The sequence below is a fragment of the Heteronotia binoei genome, chromosome 11 (assembly GCF_032191835.1).
Source record: "Heteronotia binoei isolate CCM8104 ecotype False Entrance Well chromosome 11, APGP_CSIRO_Hbin_v1, whole genome shotgun sequence".
Taxonomy (NCBI): Eukaryota; Metazoa; Chordata; class Lepidosauria; order Squamata; family Gekkonidae; genus Heteronotia; species Heteronotia binoei.
The window spans coordinates 53,376,457-53,398,623 of NC_083233.1; the positions used below are offsets into that span (position 1 = coordinate 53,376,457).

At 41.1% G+C, this 22,167-nt stretch overlaps 1 protein-coding gene across 2 annotated transcripts in view; it reads right to left on the minus strand.

The window, feature by feature from the left end:
- The window catches only part of OSBP2 (oxysterol binding protein 2), a 152,669-nt gene that overhangs the window by 115,337 nt on the left and 15,165 nt on the right, over positions 1–22,167 (minus strand). For both annotated transcript variants that reach the window (XM_060249834.1, XM_060249833.1), the window contains exon 2: positions 15,254–15,462. In XM_060249834.1, coding sequence (XP_060105817.1) covers positions 15,254–15,462 — 209 coding nt within the window. The remainder of the gene's footprint in view (positions 1–15,253; positions 15,463–22,167) is intronic.

Genomic DNA, 22,167 nt, shown 5'->3' on the forward strand with positions numbered 1-22,167 from the left:
TTCCTTTCATCTGGGCTCCAAAACCAAAAGCGAATCAGTTGGGAGAAAATGGTCTCTGAGGACATCTAGTGGGGGAAACCAGCAGGATCAGACATTGCAATGTTCACTCCCACCCAATATTCTCTGAGCAAAGATTGTTTTAGGAATTTGTGGTACCCAGGACAGGTGGTTCTGCCTCTCAGTGTGTCCCATTGCCCTGGGAAGGAAAAGGTCAGCTGTGGGCAGGAATGGAGCTTTTTCTAGAGTGGCCTCGGCGCCTTAGAAATGATTCCTAGTTCACCATTTTTTATTTAGAAAGGCCACCCAAGCCCTATTTTTAGACCCGTAATCCCCAGCATAAATGATTGTCAGTGTTTCCCAGCACCCACTTCCTTCTTCCTCCACATAAAAGCCAATCTAGGTTTTTCTCAGTACAAGAGAAGAAGGTGCATCAGACGAACCCATGGGGCATCATTTTTGCATTTGCATTCAGAAACAGCTGCCTCCATCAGAGGGCTGTGCTGTGCATGGCTTGGAACATTCCACCATTTTGTACTTTGCCCCAGCCCCATTGGCAGCCATTTTGTGGCAGAATCCACTTCCTATCTTCAAAAATCCTGAAGGACTCACACATGCACCAAGGTTGGGCACGCTTTTAATAAGACGATGAAACCCCTCAGGGTTTAACAGAGATCTTGGTTTTTTTATCTCAGTACACATGCTAAGTCACTCAGTTCTCACTTATACCCAGAATTAAATTTTGTCAGTCTCAAAGGTGCCACTGGACTCAAATGTAGTTCTCACATCTGTTGTTAACTCCTTTACATCTTTGTTTTAAAAAAAACATTTCTAAGTTCCCTTATCATCTGCATGCTGATTTGCTGCTGTTCACAGACCTTAGCAATGGTGTTATTCCTATCTTAGCTGTACTTATGCATCTTGACTCTAATTAGCCCTTCCCGGCAACTACCCTCCTCTATCTATATGTAACACTTGAAGAAATCTGTTTCAATGTATCTGAGGAAGTGTGCCTCTAACTACACTAAATCTCTCATTTATACCCAGAAATGAACTTTGTTGGCCTTGAAGGTGCCACTGGATTCAAACTTCATTCTCATATATTTTAGTTAACTCTTTCATTTGTATGCTAATCTGCTGCCATTCACAGGTCTACCACTTTAATTCAATCTCAGCTATAATTGTCCAGTTACTTAAGCATCTTGAGACTCTAACTAGCCCTTCCTGGCAACTAACTCCACCCCTCTACCTATATGTAATGCATGAAGAAAACTGTTTCAATGTATCTCATGACATGTGCATGCACATCAAAGCTTATACCCAGAATAAAACTTTGTTGATCTTAAAGGTGTCACTGGACTCAAACTTTGTTCTATTGCTTCAGACCAACATGACTTGGTTCTGTTGCCCAGGAACAGTGTTTTTGGCCAAGGCAGAAAATGTTGCTCCACTAACAGATATTCCTTCTGGCAGCAGAGATTTTGTGAGGGATCCAACTCAGTGGGCTTGATCTATTATGGGCAAGGACCCCTAAATAGTGGCTAGGGTTAGGGTTAGCCAGCATTTCTGTCACTCATAGCCATCTCTCTAAAGACTTCTGGGCACACTGCAGGAGCTTGGAAGGGAAGCAGATATTTCTCCTGGACATTGAAGAAACAGTTTTCCCTACAAGTCAGTAAGGCGCTCTGTCATTTGCCTTCTCCAAACTATAATGCAAACTTAGGAACATAAGAGCAGCTGTGGTGGATCAGACCAGTGGTGCACCAATTCCAGCATCCTGTCTCACTCAGTGGCCGGCCAGTCAACTCTGGAGGGCCAGCAACAGGACTTAGAGGCAGAGGCCTTTCCCTCCTGGCACTAGCACTTCTGTCAAGGAAAAGAGTACACATCAGCCAACCCCTTAATGTTAGGTTTGACCCACACCTGCCATGTTTCACTATTTAAGGGACTAACTAAAAAAAAATCTAGGATTTTATCTTCTGGGCAAGGGGAGTAACATAGAACAATTCACCTTTGCTGGCTGTCAGAAGCCACTGCTAGTGGGGAGATGGTGCTGCCTAAAATCCTAACACTTCTAAATTCTGAATCCCACCCTCAATTTTTTAGATCACTCCAGGAGGTGCATATGGCTTTTTAAGAATTTCTGCATTTATGTAAACCAAAGAAGCAAGACACCTCATTTGGCAGTGAAACAGGAGGCCCTCTGAGATTTGACTGATACTCCAGATTCCACTGGAAGAGGGACAATATGCTCTGAAGCACCATCACATAGCATGATTCTGTGTATGAAAATTTCCCCATCAATCCTGAGAAAGTCTGGGTCTTGGCCCACAGACCAACATTTTTGCCAAACACAGCAAGGCATTCATTTCAAGACTTTGAGCTGACATAGCCAAGTAGCCACAAGTCTTCTGCAAGTAATGTACGATGCTTGAATAAGGAACAGGCCCATTATGTACTTAAGCTATAAAAAGCAGCAATTTGTAATCAGTTTAACTACTTCATCATCATATGATCACTGGAGAGATCAGAAGCAGATGAGTCTGGGTTTTTTCCCAAAGAAGAATATTTCCCCCCTTCCCTAAGCCTCCCAAATTCTTGCTCCAGAACTTCTCCTTTTGGGAATGGGTTTCAGACAGTTACATGGGAGGAGGATATATGCTTATCTACCTTTTAGCTAAGAAAAGACCAGCTGGTCAGATACCTTCTCTTGGCCAATTAACTCACCTCCATATCTGCGTTGGTCCTCCAAATAGTAGCCCATCCACCTATGAAAAGAAACTAATCCACTAGGCTACAGAAAAGTCCAGTGATGGTATAGGCTCCATTTGCCTTCTGAGCTGAAACAGATGAGCCAGATCAACAAAAAGTACTGTTTGCTTCAGTATTTACAGACAACCAGTACCAAGGACTTCATTCCTTACTGAATGTGCAGAATGGCCCTCCCTGGGAGAGTGAAGTTGATAGATAGCTGGTCACATAGGCTTAAGTATACCAAAGACTCTATTAATTGGCTCTATTAGCCCTGTACACACCTTATAAGCAGGAACAGGCCAATGTGTGTACAAAAGTGGAGAATGTGCTTTCCCTAAGGGTATTTGCACAAATATGGACCCAGCACCTTATACATTCCTGTGACTGTTTTTTTTTAAAAAAATCTTCCGAGGGGAGCCTATGTATGCATGTAAGCAGATAAACACAGGAAGGGGTAGGGAGGCCGGTGTTCTGTCCCACTCTCCCTCTGCTCATTCTGGCCTTGTGCACAGAAGTGTCAAGTGTACAGTGTTGTCCCCAGATAACCCTATGAGAAGCAGGTTAGCCTGAGACAGCAACTGACCAGAAGTGAAACATTAAGTTTTTACATTGCAGAGTGGGGATACAAATAAGATGGTAAATTATACCAAGACTTCTGCAAAATACAGTTGCTGACTGCACTCTCAAGAAAATCTGGACAGCAAAATGCTGACCATATTAATATATAAAGAAATGAATGTGTGCTCTCATCTACTGAGTTGATATTTTCAGATTTTCCTCCCCATGTACTTCTATGACAGGGAAATGCAGAGATTTTACGCTGTAGGAGTTCTTTTTCTTCTACCCACACCACTCAAGACTATCCACAGCCACAATCTACAGTTAGGTGTTCAGAACAATTCTTACCTGCACCAGCAGAAGTCGCACATAGCTCAATTGTGCCATTCCATTAAGCATAGACATTTCTGACATTGTTTGCCCCCAAGTACAGATCCATGAAGGAGATGACTCACCAAAATGTGATTCCAATGAAAGAAATTCTAAACATGATCCCAATGAAAGAAATTCTATACTCTGTACATCAACGAGACTTCCTTGCTCAGCATCCTGGTTGGTTTCTCCAGAGATCAAATTTTTGTGCATTAAAGCCTAAGAAAATATCTAAGTGCTCAAAAGGACCCATGCTCCCCGACCTTGATAATCCATCAGATTTCAGACGCTAAGCAGGGTCAGCCTTGGTTAATATTTGGATGGGAGACCATCAAGGAAGACCAGGGTCACAGTGCAGAGGCAGGCAATGGCAAACTAACTGAATGCCTCTTGCCTCAAAAACCTCACAGTGTCACCGTAAATCAGCTGTGACTTGATTGCACTTTCCACCATCAAGCTCCCTCACATACAGGCAACATTCTAGGAATCTCAGATTATACATTTTAACCTTTTCGGATTTTGGTTGAACATCTAAAATAATCATAGCCAGCAGACAGAGAATGTGTGCTAATGCTTCTTAGAAGCTTTCTGTGGAGCTCAGTTTTCAGGATCAATATGAAGCTTTTTATGAGATCAGACTTCCTTCCTCTTCTCCCACATGCAGCCAAGACTTTGTTCAAAATTCAGGACATAATAAGCCATGGCTCTCTTCATGGATCAGAGAAATCTAATCTTAACAGAGCAACCTCAAGTCATACTATTAAGCCTTCCTGTTATACATCCCAACATACAATAGCACTAGACTTGTGGCTACCAGCATTTTAAAGCATAGCTGTTTTCAAAAATAAGATGTCATCCCATAAATAATTACACACAATCCACACATGAAGCTGCCTTACACTGACTCAGGCAATTGGACCATCACAGTCAGTACTGTCTACTCAGATTGGCAGCTGCTCTCCAAGGTGTCAGGCAGAGGACTTTCATTATCACCTACCACCAAATCCTTTAACTGGAGTAGCTAGGGATAGAACCTGGGACCTTCTGCATCCTTCCACTGAGCCATAGCCCTTCCACTAATTAGCTATAGAGTTTTGCCTCATTTCAGAATTGTTTTGAGGACAAACCTGTGAGTCCTGTCAGAATGAAGACATGCCAAGAAGCTAAGTCATGAGGAGATGATCCTCAAAGGGATTATCAAAGAGCAAAGCTGCAGAACTAACTAAACATAACCTGTCCCAAAAAAAACCTGGTGGTCGCCCACCATGACTGAAGATGCAAAAAATTAAATTATATTTCTGGGGAAAAATTAGAATACCTGAAGACCTAAACTTGTTTTGATTTTAAATGTTTCCAGTATGCCTTTCCTCCAAAGGCCTCAAGGCAGCTTCCTATAGCTTGCATTTAGGTCTCATATTGTGTTTCTCAGCATTTAGGTAGCCTTACATATCATGAAGTACACCCAAAGCAATATGAGGGTTTCTATGAACTGTCTTCTAATAGCAAAGGACCAACCTCCTACTTTCATTCCTTCCAACAGATAAAGACTGTCCTAGCACCCAAGGGCAATGCTCTTGGCTCAAGGGCCTCTGCTATCAAAGAAAATGCACCCCAAGATATGCCAGTGGGGGGGGGGGAGAACCCCCCCCCCCAAAAAAAAATAGCTACTTGCAGGTCCCAATCGAGAACAGCCACTCAAAGAATTCTCTCACTAGCTGCTGAAATTGGAGGAAGCAGCTGACAAACAAGGCCTGAAGATATGTCAGGGGTGGCCAACGGTAGCTCTCCAGATTTTTTTGCCTACAACTCCCATCAGCCCCAGCCATTGGCCATGCTGGCTGGGGCTGATGGGAGTTGTAGGCAAAAAAAACACCTAGAGAGCTACCGTTGGCCACCCCTGGTATATACAGAAAGATGGAGAATGACAGGGAGCAAGAGGGAAGAAAAAAAAAACAGATGAGGAAGGAACAATGAGGGGGAAGCTAGGAAAAAATGCTCCCCCTTCCTCCCTCCTTGTACACCTCATCTTGTCTAGACATGTCATCATCTGAGGTTTCCAAGTATTTGGGCTCGGCAATCCAGGCTTCACTGACTGGAAAATGATTTAGGTTCTTGGAGCGGGGTGGGGTTTAGCAATCCACCGCTTCACCCTGACCATTCTATAACCAACCTATTTATGTTGACATAAACCACTTGGGACCAGCCAAACCTAATGTGATTATGAAAACTATAGTAGTTTGGGGGAGGGGGGTATCATTTAGGCTAAGCTGAAGAGCAGCAGGCAGCCTGCACTTGAATCTTTTGGGATCAGGACTCAGCGAAGCCAGACTAAGTCTCCAGGACAATATGGCTGTCATCAGGTTGGAAAGGAACAGGTGGGTTCTTTTTTCGTTTGCATTTGAGCTGTTCTAAGTGTGACAGCCCACTGGTCCAGCAGCGCCACCTGCTGGCTCCACAACTTGCTTTTGTACACCATCCAGTTAACCAGATAACATCTACAATTTGCGTTGCAGTGAAAGATCATGGTGCAGTATTAAGGCAGAATCCAACTCCTTGTAAACTGCTGGTGTGACAAGGAAGTCTGCGGGCAGCTGTTCTGCTTACTGCTTCGTTGCACCTTCAAAAAGCAAAGGCACAATTAGTGAGTAGGGAGAAGGTACGGAGAACTGAACCTTGTGGGTTAATGTGATGGCAGTAGCAGCAGAATAAAATTGTTGTGTGTTTTATTATTTGACATTTCAAACAAAAAAAATGAAAAAGCAAACCACAAAAGGTTGCATGCAACATTTATTAACAAACAGTTGAAAAGATGGATTGTTACATGTGTGAAATCAGGTTAATGGAAGCAGTAACACTGGGAGACAAGATGATACCAGCAGTTGAAATGAACACACACACACAAACACAGAGTTTTACTCTGAAATACATGAATGCAAATTGCAAAACAGAACAATGTTTCCAAACAGGCATAAATACATACAACATTGTTAAAAAAATACAAGCTTTCAGCCAAATATGACTATAATGAAATACATGTTAAATGATGTATCTGGATGAAATCATTTGATGTTTTTATAAATTATTGTTTTATTCTATGTTGTGAGCCATTCTAAGTCTGCTTTGTGGGGTAGGTCGGGACATAAACTGAATAAAATAAGTAAAAATAAACGTGACTGTTACAATTCGATTCAATTTTTGGATTTTTTTCTAATTCTGTAATCCTAATCCCTACTGTATTTTTATTCAACATAATATTGAACTGGAATTGTTTTTTATATTTTGTAATCTGCCTAAAATCTCATCAAGAAAACAGGCTATAAGTGAGGTAAGTCAATTAATAATGTCCATGGTACCTATTGAAAACTTCAAAATACTAGGATTTTGATATATGTAGTCTAGAAGTAGCTTTGTGCCTGGTCCAAACCTCAGAAGACTATCAAAATTCATTAAGTAAATTAACTCTAAATTCAAAATGATAGCTAGATAGTTAGAGAGACAACTTGCTTAACCTGAAAGCTTCTTTCTGAATTTAGATAATGGATGTTTTGCAGAATTTGGAGATCTATACAGCTGTGGGGTGGGGGAGGGAACAGCTGCAAACCACAGGAAAAAGAACAGATACAGGGCACAAAATTCCACACTCTGAATTGAGAAACTCAAAATAGAAACCTTATTTGGTCACAGTTTTGTACACTTATGATCTTTTATGTTTATTGCATGAACTGTCTGGGCAGCTTCAACACAACTGTTTAAGAATATGTATTGCACAGTGCTGAATGTGGGAACAGGAGAGACCAGGATTAAATCCCTATTTAGCTATGAAGCTCAAAGGGTAATCTTATGCCAGTCACTCTCTAACAGACATTCCATACAGGTTGTGAGAGGGGGAGAAACATACACAACTTCTTGAACTCTATACAGATGAGGTTCAGGAATAATATAAAACGTCTTTTAAAAGCACACCACTGACTCAATAATGCACCAGCACTTCAAATATTACCTTTGCTGTTTCTGAAGCTGAACAACAGCTAGACTGAATTAGCTTAACCACATCTCAGTTGTCATGCTTGAACACTTAACTACTGCAGTTTTAGGGTCCTGTTCTATGCAGACATCTCCATACAACTTTCCAGATGGGCCTACCTGGAGGTTTCCAAGGTTGCCTTAAACTAGGAAGACTGTTTTTAAAAGTTAGCTTTTAAAAATTAAAGCTAAAGTTTTCAACAGTATAACATCTGTGCAGAATTAGCATCAGATCAGGGTTACCTTCCACTTGTCAGACAATCCAGAGTTATTTATTAAAACCTGATACTTTGATGCCATGTAATGATGTTGTAAGCCGCCCTGAGTCCGCTTGCGGAGAGGGCGGGATATAAATTGAAAGTAATAAATATATAAATAAATCATTACTTTTTAAAATGCAATCGTTAATGCTGAACTGCAGAGGTGTGGGGGGGTGGTGCTAGCAATCAGAGGATTTGCTGGCTAGAATTCCAGAAAGCAGGCCACAGAAAGAATGCTAAAAATAGCTGCCAGTAGGGGGCATTTAAAGCCACGAGTGAAGTGAATTCACAAAATTTTCCATTACAAAATCCTGTAATCCACTGCATGACAAACCAGCACAGAGGATTGAAAGAAAGGATTGACGTAGTGTCACAGTTTTTGGTGCTCCACTGGTATTGCAAAGCAGTCGGTGTTCCTGTGACCAACAGAAGAAAAATGGGCTGCCACACAATCCACACTAGGAACAGCAACCACTGCCTATTCCATCAGTTAGTGGAGACACTATATGAGTCAGCCAAATCTGCAGACACCTTCAGGCCACTGTACAAGACTTCAGGACTCAATGCAACTCTCTGCATCTGATATCCTGTATTAAGGACTTCTAATGGTGCTGTAGCCAAAAGGCAATTTAATAGGAAAGGTTGCTTGATGTGGCTTTGTCAGCTGTAAGTGCCATGTGCTTCCACAGCTACATGCACCAGTTATGCCTGGAAGCCAAACTTCCATGGAAGCTAGCAGCAGAAAGGGCAAAAATTGAGCCTGAAGGTCTATATTATAATAGAACCTCTCCACAGAAAGCAGGGCAAGTTTTGTTAATGCCGGCAAACAGAATGAGTCAGTGGCTATGTAACATATAACCCATGGAGAGCTTAACAGCTGCTCTTGGAAATTCAGTTCAAGGCCTTAAAATACAACAGTTAGTGGTGGGAGGGGGGAGAGAGGAAATCTAAGTTTAATATTTTAGAGTGTTATGATAATATTGAAGCAGAGCCTTGAGAGACTGGCCCACTCATGTACATTGTGAGCACACCTGCTGTTTCTTGTATGCATAAAGATAAGGGAAGGGTGGGCAAAACCAAGTTTTAAAAAAAACGACTGCTGTCTCCCTGGAGTGGTGAGAAGTTAAGCAGGCATGAGCATCAGGCAAAAGCAATACCAGGAGGTGGACAAAGGGAATGAAACAGCTTCATTTACAGCTGTGCACGCCATAAAAGTGAAAGTAAAGCAATGGTCATGTATTTCCTTAGCTGTCAAGCGAGCTCTCCTATTGCTCCATCTTCCATATATGGATATCAGTACTGCAATTTAAGAAGAATGTTAAATTCATCTCAACTCAAGCCCAGGTGTATACCCCCTTCTGAAGCTAATTCTTTCTTCTGATTCAGTTATTTGGGCTCAGAACAGCCACGCAGCTGTACTCACCAAAGTCTAAAAAGGCGGGTTGCTATGAGATTGGGGTATATTATGCTTGGAAGGATTCTACTTTCCAGCTGACACAGAGAATGACTCAGAGGAAGTCCGTCTCCAGTAATGGACAGGAAATTCAGTTACAGGACTGAACATACCATCAAATTAATCATTACTCTGATCCACTTTTGTTTAAAAAGAAAAAGCTAAAGAGGTGTGGTTGAGGGATCAGCTTCAGAGAATTTTGATGGGCAAGCATTAAAACAGCATCACTGTGTAACAACCTTATATCAGTAATACTTTTTTTTTTTAAGCACAAATCTCTAGACAATCTTTAAAAATTCTTGGTTGAAGGGACAATTCCCCCCCCCCCCCACTGGCCGTTGTAGCATTTACTGGAAAGCTTTTGACTTTCAATGTTTCCCAGAAACAAGGAAGTTAGACCAGGAAGATTCATTCAAAAGCCAGAAAGCCAAGGAAGTGGAAGCCCCAAATGACACTGCCAAGCAGGTAGCTTCTGTTGTATAATTTATGCATCCATTATGGCCAACAGACAAAACCACCAACCACCATGGTCAAACAGAGGGATCTAGATGGCATGATTTATTAACAAGCTTCCCAACTGATCTGACCGATGAGTTACAGGATGCCTCATTTACAGGCCTTTATGGCTGCTGAGAGGGGAGTCTCCACAGGCTGTTCCCATGGTCTACGGCTACAAACTTTACATGTAGCATGAGATGAGCAGGAAATAATCACAGATTATAAACATGCTACGAACCCCAGATTTGACTGTAAGCAAAAGATGGTTGTATGATGGAGAGGAGACAGTCATAGAATCATAGAGACGGAAGGGACCTCCAGAGTCTAGTCTAACTCCTTAAACAACGCAGGAACTTTACAAATACCTCCCACACAAACATATATCCCCAGTGATTCCTGCTCAATGCCCAAAAGATGGCAAAAACCTGCAAGATCTCTTACCAAACTGGCCTGGAGAAAAATTGCTGCTTGACCTCAAAGTGGCAATCAACATTTCCCTGGGCATATAAAGAAAGGGCCACAAGAACTAAGCACTGATGAAACCCTTCCTGCCCTCCTTCTCATGATCTGCCTAATTCACAGCACTGCTGTCAGATGACCATCTAGCCTCTGTTTAAAAACCTCCAGAGAAGGAGAGCCCATCACCTCCTGAGGAAGCCTGTTCCATTGAGGAACTGATCAGTGATGCAGTTCTTTCAAATGTTTAGCCAGAAACTGTGCAGTTCCCTTCAGTTGATAGAAACAGTCTGTCAAAGGTTGGATTCATCTCCAGAGAGGATTATAAATCCCTCTAATCCATGTTTGACACCACTCTCTTTTAAAGCACTATAAAATTGGGATGCACTGAATCACAGCCTCACTCATGAGCTGCTAGATTCAGGTGGGCAGCCATGTCAGTCTGAAGTAGAACAAACTTTTATTCTAGGTATAAGCTTTCATGTGCATGAAAGAAATGGGCATGCACATAAAAGCTCATACCTTGAATAAATGTTGTTGGTCTTAAAGGTGTCACTGAACTCAAACTTCGTTCTAATGAGCTCCTAGTAAAAGGTAACTGTACTGAGCAATGGATCCAACGAGCCTGAATTCATCAGCTGTGTGGTTGAGGGGGTTGAAATGGCCTTGGGGCAATTCACTAATTCTCCATGAACATTACTAAGACATTTGTGTTCAATTCCCTTCAAGATAGGGTTACTCTAGCCAGATGGTGAAACTCAAGCTTGCTTTTCCCTGCATGTTTATATTTACAGACATGGAAGAGGAGTGTACAAATGGATGCCTGCTACTACAAAGACTATTTCTCACTTGCAATATATTAAAATAGCTTCAATTATGAAATTCAAGTGCATGGCTCTACATTTGGTGCTGAAGCACATAGCTGGGAGAAGCAACAAAAGGGTTTAAAATTGGCCAGACCGAATACAGTTTGAATGAAAGAGGGAAAAAGGACAAGAAGACGGGTCTATGGCAGATGAAGAAGAAGATATTGGATTTATATCCCGCCCTCCACTCCGAAGAGTCTCAGAGCGGCTCACAATCTACTTTACCTTCCTCCCCCACAACAGACACCCTGTGAGGTGGGTGGGGCTGGAGAGGGCTCTCACAGCAGCTGCCCTTTCAAGGACAACCTCTGCCAGAGCTATGGCTGACCCAAGGCCATGCCAGCAGGTGCAAGTGGAGGAGTGGGGAATCAAACCCGGTTCTCCCAGATAAGAGTCCGCACACTTAACCACTACACCAAACTGGCAGAGGAATGGCAATGGAATTAGAAGAGGCAGGTGGTAAAAGACTCTGGTGGAGCTGTGCTGAGAATTTCAGCAATTGTAATACAGAGAGAATAAAGAGCTTAGAGAATCTATGTACAGATTTACTGTTTTACTGTTACTGTAAAATTGGACAGACTTCTATTCTCAGTTCTAATGTAAGCACCTGCAGGCTGGTGCTCATAGTGCTCCTATTTTTAATTATAGAATAAAAGAAAAAAGAAAAAGAAACCACAGAAACATTCCCAATGTATCTTAAGGCATTAACATTTTTCAGGATACTGAATCCAATACCCAATCACTTTCCAAATATTTTTCCTGATATTGTTTGGGATTACAGTTCGGAAATCTGGAATTATTTTGAAAATAAAACAATTATCCCAAATGACATAGGAGTAATGGCAAGGTAGTACCTTTTTTCAGTACAAGGACTAAAAATCAGTTTTGAGGTAAGTTTCATTTATCAAATTGCAAACATATTTCAAAAACATTAAGGAAACAAAATCATAGCTTCAGAATGCCCAAATTGCCAGCTGACCCAGAGGCAATATGTTTCCGCTTATCCCAGAAACTCACTCTGCCTTTGATTAAATGTATTGTACAAAGCAGCAGTTTGTTATTACATGCAATTTTTACAATAGCTATTTTGAGACTGTAAAATTAGACAAACTTTGTGAAAATTAGCAAGAGATCGAAATTGCCCTAAGTGTTTCACACTTTATTAAATGGTTCAGTCCTACAAGCATATGAGAGTGAGGCAAGGAAATTACAAAAATGCATTAGGTACTCTCTCCCTTGACATGACTAAAGCCAGCAGCAGCTCTTTTCCCCGCTGTAAATCTAAGCAGGCCATGCTAAACATAGTACAGCCCAACTAGCAAGCCCTATCAAGGCAAATGCCCTCCCCTCCAGGTCTCTGCTATGTTTTCCCAAGTGCACAGTAATCTTTTTGCAGACAGGCAGCAAACACAGAAGGTATGCTGAGCCCCAGGTGGGCTGCATTTGGCCTTTTTTAAAGATTTGCACCTATGTTAACAGGTCAACGGAAGTCATGCCTATGTTAACAGCTGCAAAGGAAGTTTTATCACATAGGTTTAGTTTATACATGACATTTTGCACATGTCTCCAAAAAGCAACAAACAGAAGTCTGTCAAAGCTGACTTATGGTGGCCAAGGGAGAACATCTGATGACTGCCCAAGAAGCCTTGCCATGTTTCTTTCACTCAGTAGGAGGAGAATGACCACCTCAATCAGACCACCATCAAGGGAACCCTCTTTTGGTATGGGAGTTCTTCCTTTCGGGAGCTAGGGCAGTGCCATGGGTACCTTATAAGCAACAGGGAAAGTCCTTAACCAAGGACTGATCTCTAATATGGAAGTGGAAAATATGTCTGCTCTGGAATGTTTGGAGATATAGAAAAGGCACACTGACTTCACAAAGCTGCTTCATATGAGGAATCAGCAAGTTGGTATGCATCTTTATGAATTTACAGTTTAGGAAGTTGTTACCATTCTCTGGGGTTTTTTTGTTTTTAGGAAGCAGGTTATACTCAATTCTGAATACTGCTGACTATAATGACTTTGCTTTTGGCACATGTCCCTTAAACTTCAAACTATTGCTGCATATAAAACATTTGGAGATTTTGCTGGTTTCACAGCTTTTTTAGGAATTGGGAAGCTGTTAATTAAAAATATTTAGTTTTTGGTATGAACATTTTAGAATCTTGAGGGTGCTAATTACAATGCTTTTGTTGTTTTTGCACACACTGAAATCTGAAGCCTGGTCTTTCAGAAGACTCCGCCAGTTTTCACAGACACCCTGAAACTTTGGTGCTAATTAAAAACATTTCATTTATTTGCACTTTCAGTTTAGAACCTTTATCCTAGAAATCAGGAAGAAGAAATTAAGTGCAGTGGACCGCACGGAGGAAACTGATAACAGGCTAAGGAGAGCAAATTTGAAAAGTGTGCTGGAAGAGAAAATCTAAAGTATTACCATATGTGATTTGTTTACTGAACAGATAGGTGCTATTTAAAGAATAAATCGGCAACTACTTACCTTTAAAACTCTAAGAGCCAGTACAACTGAGTCTTTTGGAAGCATTACTAGTAACTGAATTATTCAGACTTACTGATTTTCAAATAAAGGAGCAATTTTTTTTTCAAAAATAAAACAAAAAGGAAATTTAGCAAAATTCTCCATATCAAAAAATGTGTTTAGAGCTTCAAATAAATTTGAAACAGTCTTAATAAAACCTAGCCAAGAAAGGCTGTATGGTAAAAATCTGTTCTATTATCTGTGAGACTGATTTATTACCATATCTGTATAAGACAAGGTAAGGAGGAGATATTCTGGAAACCATACTGCTGGCTACACGGAAAATGTTAGAGAAGTTTTTTATATCCCCTAAATGTAGGTATTAAATTAAAAAAAAGAAGATGTTTTATCATTGCTCTTTTACTCCCAGCAGATTGGCAGAAATATGAGAAATTTAATGTTTGAAATGTGGTAGGTATAACGAAACTCTGATACGTATGTGATTCTATGATAATGCAAATATTCTGGTCTTCAGTTAATTATAACATCCAAAAGCTTATGGTATACACAGCTGAATTCTCTCCTATAATGTATATGACAGGAAACACAAGCAAATAAAAGTAAACATGTATAATTAGTAAAACAAAAACTGAAGCTTCGCAACCAGAATATGGAAACTAAGCATATGAAACCAACCAATGAGCTTGGAGGTGAGATGGGGAAAGAATAGTTGCAAAGAGTCTGGTCTATGATCCTGATGAACAACTTAACTTACATGTGGAAGAGGAAACAGACTCAAAGTTTATTTTTCTAGTACCTGTGTTGTTTAATTCAATCAAGACACTGGCCTATTTTATTCCTTTAAAATGCAATTGTAAACTTTTATTTTTGCATATTTATATAAAATTAAATTTTAAAAAATACTCCAACTCTACAAAGCCCTCATCATTTCACTTTGATCACAGGTTAACATTAGCATCCCTGCCATGGCACATGCTAGCTTCACCACTCTAAAACAAAGTGTTTTTATTGAGAGGACATAAGACTTGAGACTGAATATATTTTATACTGTTTGCTTTGCAAGGTACAAAGGCAGAACACTGCTCTTGCTTCTGAGCAATGAAGTGCTGCTTCTGATATTATCTAAGCCAGATTCACAGCTACATGAAGAACTGTTTTGTTAGGTTGCATTTGTCTAACCCAGACAAGCTTTGAGGACAAGCAACCAAAGTCCTTTACATTCTGCTGAAGAACTTAGCTGCCTTGTACATCCAAACCCCATGCCACTTCATCACCTACACTAAACTCAGAATCCTCAATTCTCATGATTTTTTAATCAGAGCTCCAACCTCAAGACCAGCAATTTCAATTAACCCAGCACTTCCACTGCAGCCCTATTCCAAGAATACTGATGAGCAGCCCTTTTTTTCAATCTCACTCTTCCAGCACATTCTTCCATTACTTGGGAAGATCTGCAAGAGGGCATAAGAGTTCTGAGGGACCTTTCCCATGTGTATGCACCAAGCACCAACTCTACCTGACTGGTTGTCCCTCATACGAATGGCTTTGGCCTTAGCCAACTCCAGAGCTGTGACCCACCGCTGCCGTTCCACTTCTGAACTAGCCTTTAGATGGTATGTCCTTCCTCCACTGGAAAGCACAATGTTACAGGAGTCCTCTGTATCAATGTGGGCTGTTGACAGGTTGATGGTTCCTCGGCAAGTGTGAGCCATTTCAGCTTGAGTCCTGCAAAAGTAGTAAAAGAGAGAGACAAACGCCTTAGATTTCGCATCTCTGTCCTTTTTTAAAAAAACAAGTGGCTACATCCAAGAAATAAACATTTCCCTGCCTGTACTGCTTAAGCATGAAAAGTGAGCATTTGGCAACACTAGAAGAACTCACCTCGGTAAAATGAAGAAACCGCCTTTGGTATGAAATCTTCTTATAGCACCTAATAATGTAGTTTTTAAATTGTTTATAAATGTTTTTATTCTTTTATAATTGTAATGTGAATTGTTTTTACCATGATTGTTAGCTGCCCAGAGTCTATTTGCAGAGTGGGCAGTATATAAATCTAAAGTAGATTAAAAAATAAAAAATTGATTAGTTTGATATAACCAAAGCACCTAGGAAATATGACAACTGCACCGTAAAATACCATCTTCATTGTAGAACCAGAGTATTACATGAAATACTGTTGTTTTAAGTGGAGCAACTTGCTCCCATGGTTACAAAGAAAACCTGAGCATGATTGGGCCCACATCTATTCTCTACTGAAGTTCCAATAAAACTATATTCTCTTTCTATGTTCATCAACAGTTTACAATCATTTTGCATACAATTATTTCTTTCATATGTTGTTATGAGTCAGGAATTTCTTCAAAAATGTCTGGAATTTGACAGATGCTATGGATGCAGGAGAAGTAAAGTTACTCAGAAAGGACAAATTAGACATTTCACCCAACCTTCCACCTCCCAATATTATGACCTGTTATACATGCTGTTCTTATGTTTCCAGACACTTCTGCAATTCAAAACATAAGCTTTGTTCAAAAAAATGACAATATCAGAGCTTCCAAATCCACTATGAAGTACCAAGAATTCATATACGTGTAAGATACAAATTCTTCAAATCTGTAGTTCAGTATAAACATAGCCAATTTCAACTGCAAACAATTTTTGTCTGTCTATAACATGGGTTGTTTTCTTGGCAAAGAATACTACCATTCCTGGGTAGGATGCATATGGAATCTTAGCAATGGTTGGTAGCCACGGTATTATGGAAGAATTTTAGTACTAACTTATAAATTCTGGCAGACACAAACTGCAAGCTTATTTTAGCTTTAACATGAACAAACAGCACATTGCCTTATTTTAGTTTTAACAGGAACAAACTGCACATTGGGGAATCTGTGGAGTTAGCTCTCCTTCAGGCAAACTGCCCCAGAGGGCGAGTTTATGCCCCTCAGATGCATCCTACTTGTGAAAACATCCAGCATGCCCCCAATGCACTTCCACATTAATCTGTGCCAAAGACAACTGAAGTTCTCCACAATTAAGCTACCCCTTATGTTGGCACATTAAAAAGATAAATCGAGTTGCTCTGCTGGGCTTCCCAAGTTCCAAAGTATTTGCATGACTTTCCTTCAAGGAGATGAATACTTTTCCAACAGCAGTTATACATGAGAAAGTAAAAAGTCCAATAATGTATGTTGTAAAATTTCCTGAACATTTGAAAGAAGTGAAGTTCTGGAAAAGAAGACAGGTCTTCTCTGCACAAGCTACCATTATAGCAGTAACTACGCAATGCAGTGCATGCCCAAGAATTCTAACTTAAGACTAACTCACAGAAAGAAGTAGCAGCTGCCCCCAATGCCTCTGTAAGAGCTTTGTCAGCCTCATACTTCAGAGCCAGTTCATTTATGGAATTGAAAGGGGATGGGAAGAAAAGCAGACATAGCATCTGCCCCAGGATGGCATAAGCATGCCCTGAAGTGGGGCAGCTGCTAGGGCTCAGGGCTCCCACCCACTCATATGAGAGAACACCATCCATGTTCCTGGCTGCACGTGCAGCTCAGGAAAAGGCTGTAAAGATGGGGCACAATAGCAGCATTCCTGGCAGTCATGGTGGAGAGGCTCCTGGCTGCATGCATTACCCACTCTTACGGAAGGGCAGGCAGCTGTGAGGGTGGCTGAGAGTATGGGTGATGGGAAGGCTCACAGCCAGGTGAGGAAAGGACACAGGCAGTTAGGAGTGGGTGGGGATGGGTAGAAAGGGAGGTGTGAGTGGGGGCACATATGGCTAGAAGAGGAAGGCTTCTGGGCACTTAAGATTTTTTTTTTAAAGCAACTTGATTCTGTCATCAATGAAAGTGTAGCATTCAGATAAATGCAAACACACAGAAAGCTCTCAAGGAACTGTTCCAATCCAGTACCAGTTCCAAGCCAGTACCATTACATACAAAGTCCTAACTGTACCTTTCAGTGGCAAGCAGACCAGCATTCAGACAGATTTTCCTATTCAGCACTAGCATCTCGACGATTGCATAACAAGATGACATAAGCAGGTTTCCATAGCCTCATATTTGAGATAATCCTGAACAGAGAAACACAAATATGCACTGCCCTCAATTGCAATACAAAATTAGATTGACAATCAAGAACAGTTTGCCCACAAGCACGAGGGCACAAAGAAAATGTGAAATTGCAAAATAAAACACTTGGCTGCATGAAGTCAAGAGGGGTAGCTACTCCGGTATGTGACAGCAGACACAAAATGTCATTGTGGGGTACCTTAAATACCAAGGCTTATTGTGGCAATTTTTTTTTCATGGACCAGGGTCCTTGTCAAACTCCAGGGAGTCTCAAGCAGGCAGGCAAGTACATTTGCCTGAAACATCTTTCTTCTTTTTCTGTACAAAACACCCAGCCTGAAGAAGAATCCTGAGGAACTTAAAGGTTTCTTCAATACTGTGCAACATGCACGATAGTTTCAAGTGAAACATATTATGCTGCTCTTTCTGGAATTTTCCCTAAAAGGCCAACATTGGAACTTGCAATGTTTGCCTAGGAAGATACTGCCCGATTAGTGCTGTTCTGAGTATCAGTGTACTCATCTTGTGTATATTTGAGTACTGCATAGAAATGTCATTCTGTACCTATTGCACTTCTCGTGTGTATTTACTGTATTTCATGGATTTTTATAAACAATTAACCATTTTTGTCTATCCCCCAAACATCTATCACATAACTAATACGTACAATACAGCAACAAGTGAATTAGTAAAAGAATACCTACACAGGAAAATATAAGCTGTCCACTGGTAATACAATTACAGTTAAAAAGCTGAAATTTCCAAAGGCATGATAAATAGGACCTTCCTTCAGGGTTAAGCTTTATAACATTGCAGTCTGCAGGGGAGAGAAGAATGGTACCTTTCTCCATCTATTATTATATTTATTATTATTATTTAATTTGATTAATCACTCTATCCCGACTAGTACTGGGCTCTGGATGATTTACATCAGTAATACAACAAATGACAGTTAAAAACCTTAAAACAGAATAATTAAAACTTTTTACAAACCCCCAATGGCACCACGCTACTTCTACAATTCTACACTATAGGTGTTATATGGGGGGATGAGGGGGGGAAACGATGAATAAGATACTAGATAGGAAACTGTCACTGTCCTTAATCGAATGCCTAGTGCAGGGGTGGCCAACGGTAGTTCTCCAGATGTTTTTTGCCTATAACTCCCATCAGCCCCAGCCAGCATGGCCAATGGCTGGGGCTAACGGGAGTTGTAGGCAAAAAACATCTGGAGAGCTACCATTGGCCACCCCTGGAACATCTGTCTTGCAGGTTCTGTGGAATTGTAAAAGGTCCTACAGGGTCCTGATTTCATCTGGCAGAGAGTTCCACCAGGTTGGGGGCAGGACCAAATTAGTCCTGGCCTATGTCAAGGACAGCTGGACCTCTCTAGGGTCAGGGATCACCAGGAAGTTGCTACCAACAGAGCATAATACTGTTCCAGGGACACAACAGAGGAGGTGGTCCTGCAGATACACTGGTCCCAGACCACTCAAAGCCTTAAAGGTCAACATCAAAACCTTGAACCTGACTCAGTACTCAATCGGAAGCCAGTGCCCAGTGTAGCTGGTGCAGCACAGGTTGAATGTGTGCTGTCCATGGTGTTCCCATCAGGACTCACGCTGCTGCATTCTGAACCCATTGGTGGCTTCCGAGTCAGTTCCAAGGGCAGGCCAGAGTAGAGCAAGTTACAGTAGAGAGATTCATACTCAATTTTCCACCTCAGGTTGCTTGCTCATTTACTGTTTCCTCCTATCCCGCTAACACCTCTTGACAAGTACTGCCAAAGTTACTTCAGCCATGATGGAGAACACAAAACAACCATGGCTGCAATAAAGGAACAAATATTCACATCAAGAAGTCGCTTGAAACAAAAGCGAACAGGCAGCTTACTCAGTGTGGTGTAGTGGCTATGTGTGCGGACTCTTATCTGGGAGAACCGGGTTTGATTCCCCACTCCTGCACTTGCAGCTGTTGGAATGGCCTTGGGTTAGCCATAGCTCTCGGAGTTGTCCTTGAAAGGGCAGCTTCTGGGAGAGCTCTCTCAGCCCCACCCACCTCACAAAGTGTCTGTTGTGGGGAAAGGAGATAAAGGAGATTGTAAGCCGCTCTGAGACTCTGATTCAGAGAGAAGGGTGCAGTATAAATCTGCAGTCTTCTTCGTCATCTTCTTCATTCTGTAGAGTGGGACAGCACACTTGTTTTGCTAACCAACTTACGAAAATCAAAACTTTTAAGAATGTGTTCGTAGTCCACACAATTGCATAGAAAAGGACTGCGTGTAAGTAGGGAGATCAAAGCGGGGGGGGGGGGGGTTAATATGGAGACTCAAAAAATGGGACACTGCTCAGCTTGTAGCTGTCTCACTGAAACAGAACTACACAAGGGACTCAATTGCAGGAATCAGAAAAGGATACTTCAAAAAGCAGCAGAAAGATGCAGCAGATGCTACACACATTCTTTCCCCAAGTGAGAAGAGGAAAGGGCTCAGCACAATAAAGAGAAACCTAAGCCAATAATGTAGTGTTCGTGCATGCTTTCCGTTTTGGGTCAAAAGTAGGGAGAGCCTTTTCTATTTCACCTTTTGACAAGAATACCTCTATGTTTTACAGTGAAATTAGATACATATTATATTTTGCCACAGAACAAATTTCAGGAAACAATTTCACCTTTCATATCCATAATTAATTGTTAATATAATTGATACATTATATGATACAAAGATTTTGATTACCTTCTGTTAAAAAGTTCTAAGTGTTGGAATTTTACGATACCTACAGCAAAGGCTTTCATAGCAGAAAATGAAGTACAGGCACTTAATGAGATCAATTTTAATTCTTGCTGTAAGCCACCTCAATTATTCTTGGAGTGGAAAGTTGGGATGGAAGATGATCAATAGTGTGCATAGCTTTTAAGCAACGTGGCAAGTGGCTTTTAAATGTGATAAGAACCTGTATCATGTAGCAGGACTCATAGTGAGCTGGAAAAGTAGCAGAACAACATGGTTCAAGGAAGTCAAAATAATGCAGCTAAGGCAAAAGCTAACCAAACTGAAATGCTGAAATTGGGATGACAGTGAAATATTTCAGCATGCCACTGTGTAACTGGCAGCCTATCCTTAATTACAACACTAAGTCACTTGATAGCAGTGACCAAGACAAGGTCTTCTTAGTCCTCAGCTTGCAGGTCGCATGCCATTCCTGACATGGCAATGCCTAGGCCTGAAGCCAGATCTCAATAAGAGCTGTTTTCCTAAGCACATCTTGTGTGTGTGTGTGTTTAAATTGTTATAACACACTTTAGGAGACAATCTGATTGAAACATAAAGTAAAACAAACCCACATATCTGTCAACTGCAGCTCTCTATAGAGCTGTGACTCCCACCCACCCCACCCATAAAACTACATAGTCTGGTCATATGTTTCAGCACCACCCTGGAACACAAGCCTCAGAAGGAAGCATGAAGCAAATGTGACCTTTGCTACAGGGGCAGCTTAAATATCGAGCCCACAAGAATCAGGATTATTATCCCTGCCTTTGCTCTTTAGCAGAGCTCTCTTTACAAAAAAGGTAGGTAGGAGTTGAACTCCCAAATCTTACAGAAGTTGTTTTGTTTCTTGTAATTTGCCTAATTCGTGCGCTATTCCAATAAATCAGTCCTTCAGAACACCAGACAACACCTGACCTGAATGCCAAACACTAGATCCGAGACTCTCCTGCATTTCAGCCAGAGTGCTTTTACTTGTTTCCAGATCAAGCCACATCACATGGCGTCTCAAAGACTCTGGAAATGCTGCATCATAGATCTCTTCTTTTTGCTTCCATAGCATCAAGTGGTATGGTTCACAGACCCAGGGAAGGCAAGCCAGGTGTTCTGTTGCCCTTATGTGAACAGACTAGGTTTGTCCTACTTTTCTTCTCACCAATCCCTCCATTAAAAGTGCTGTAAGTTTTTAAAAATTATATTGAGATTCAATTCAAAATGTTAACACCATGCACTCAACTGCACTAGGCAGCCTATGTGCATAAAAGGTTTCCTCACATCAGTACAGACAGCTTCCCAACTGTGAGGCAAAGATGCTAATCGCAATAAGCATTAAGGTCCAAAAGAGATGATGCAATACAGACAACAAAAAGTGCAATGGCACATGAAGGAGTCCTCGTGTTACTGAAGGTGCACCTCTGTAGCCAACTTCCAATGCATGCAACAGTAAGGATCCAATCACCCAATGGATATACTCTAGTTTAGAATCCAGTAAAAAGTCTTCCCAAAACACATACCAACTTTGACATTTCAAGCACTGAAACACCAAGCACTCCATGTGGAAGTATAATAAGTACAGTATCTTAACTGTGT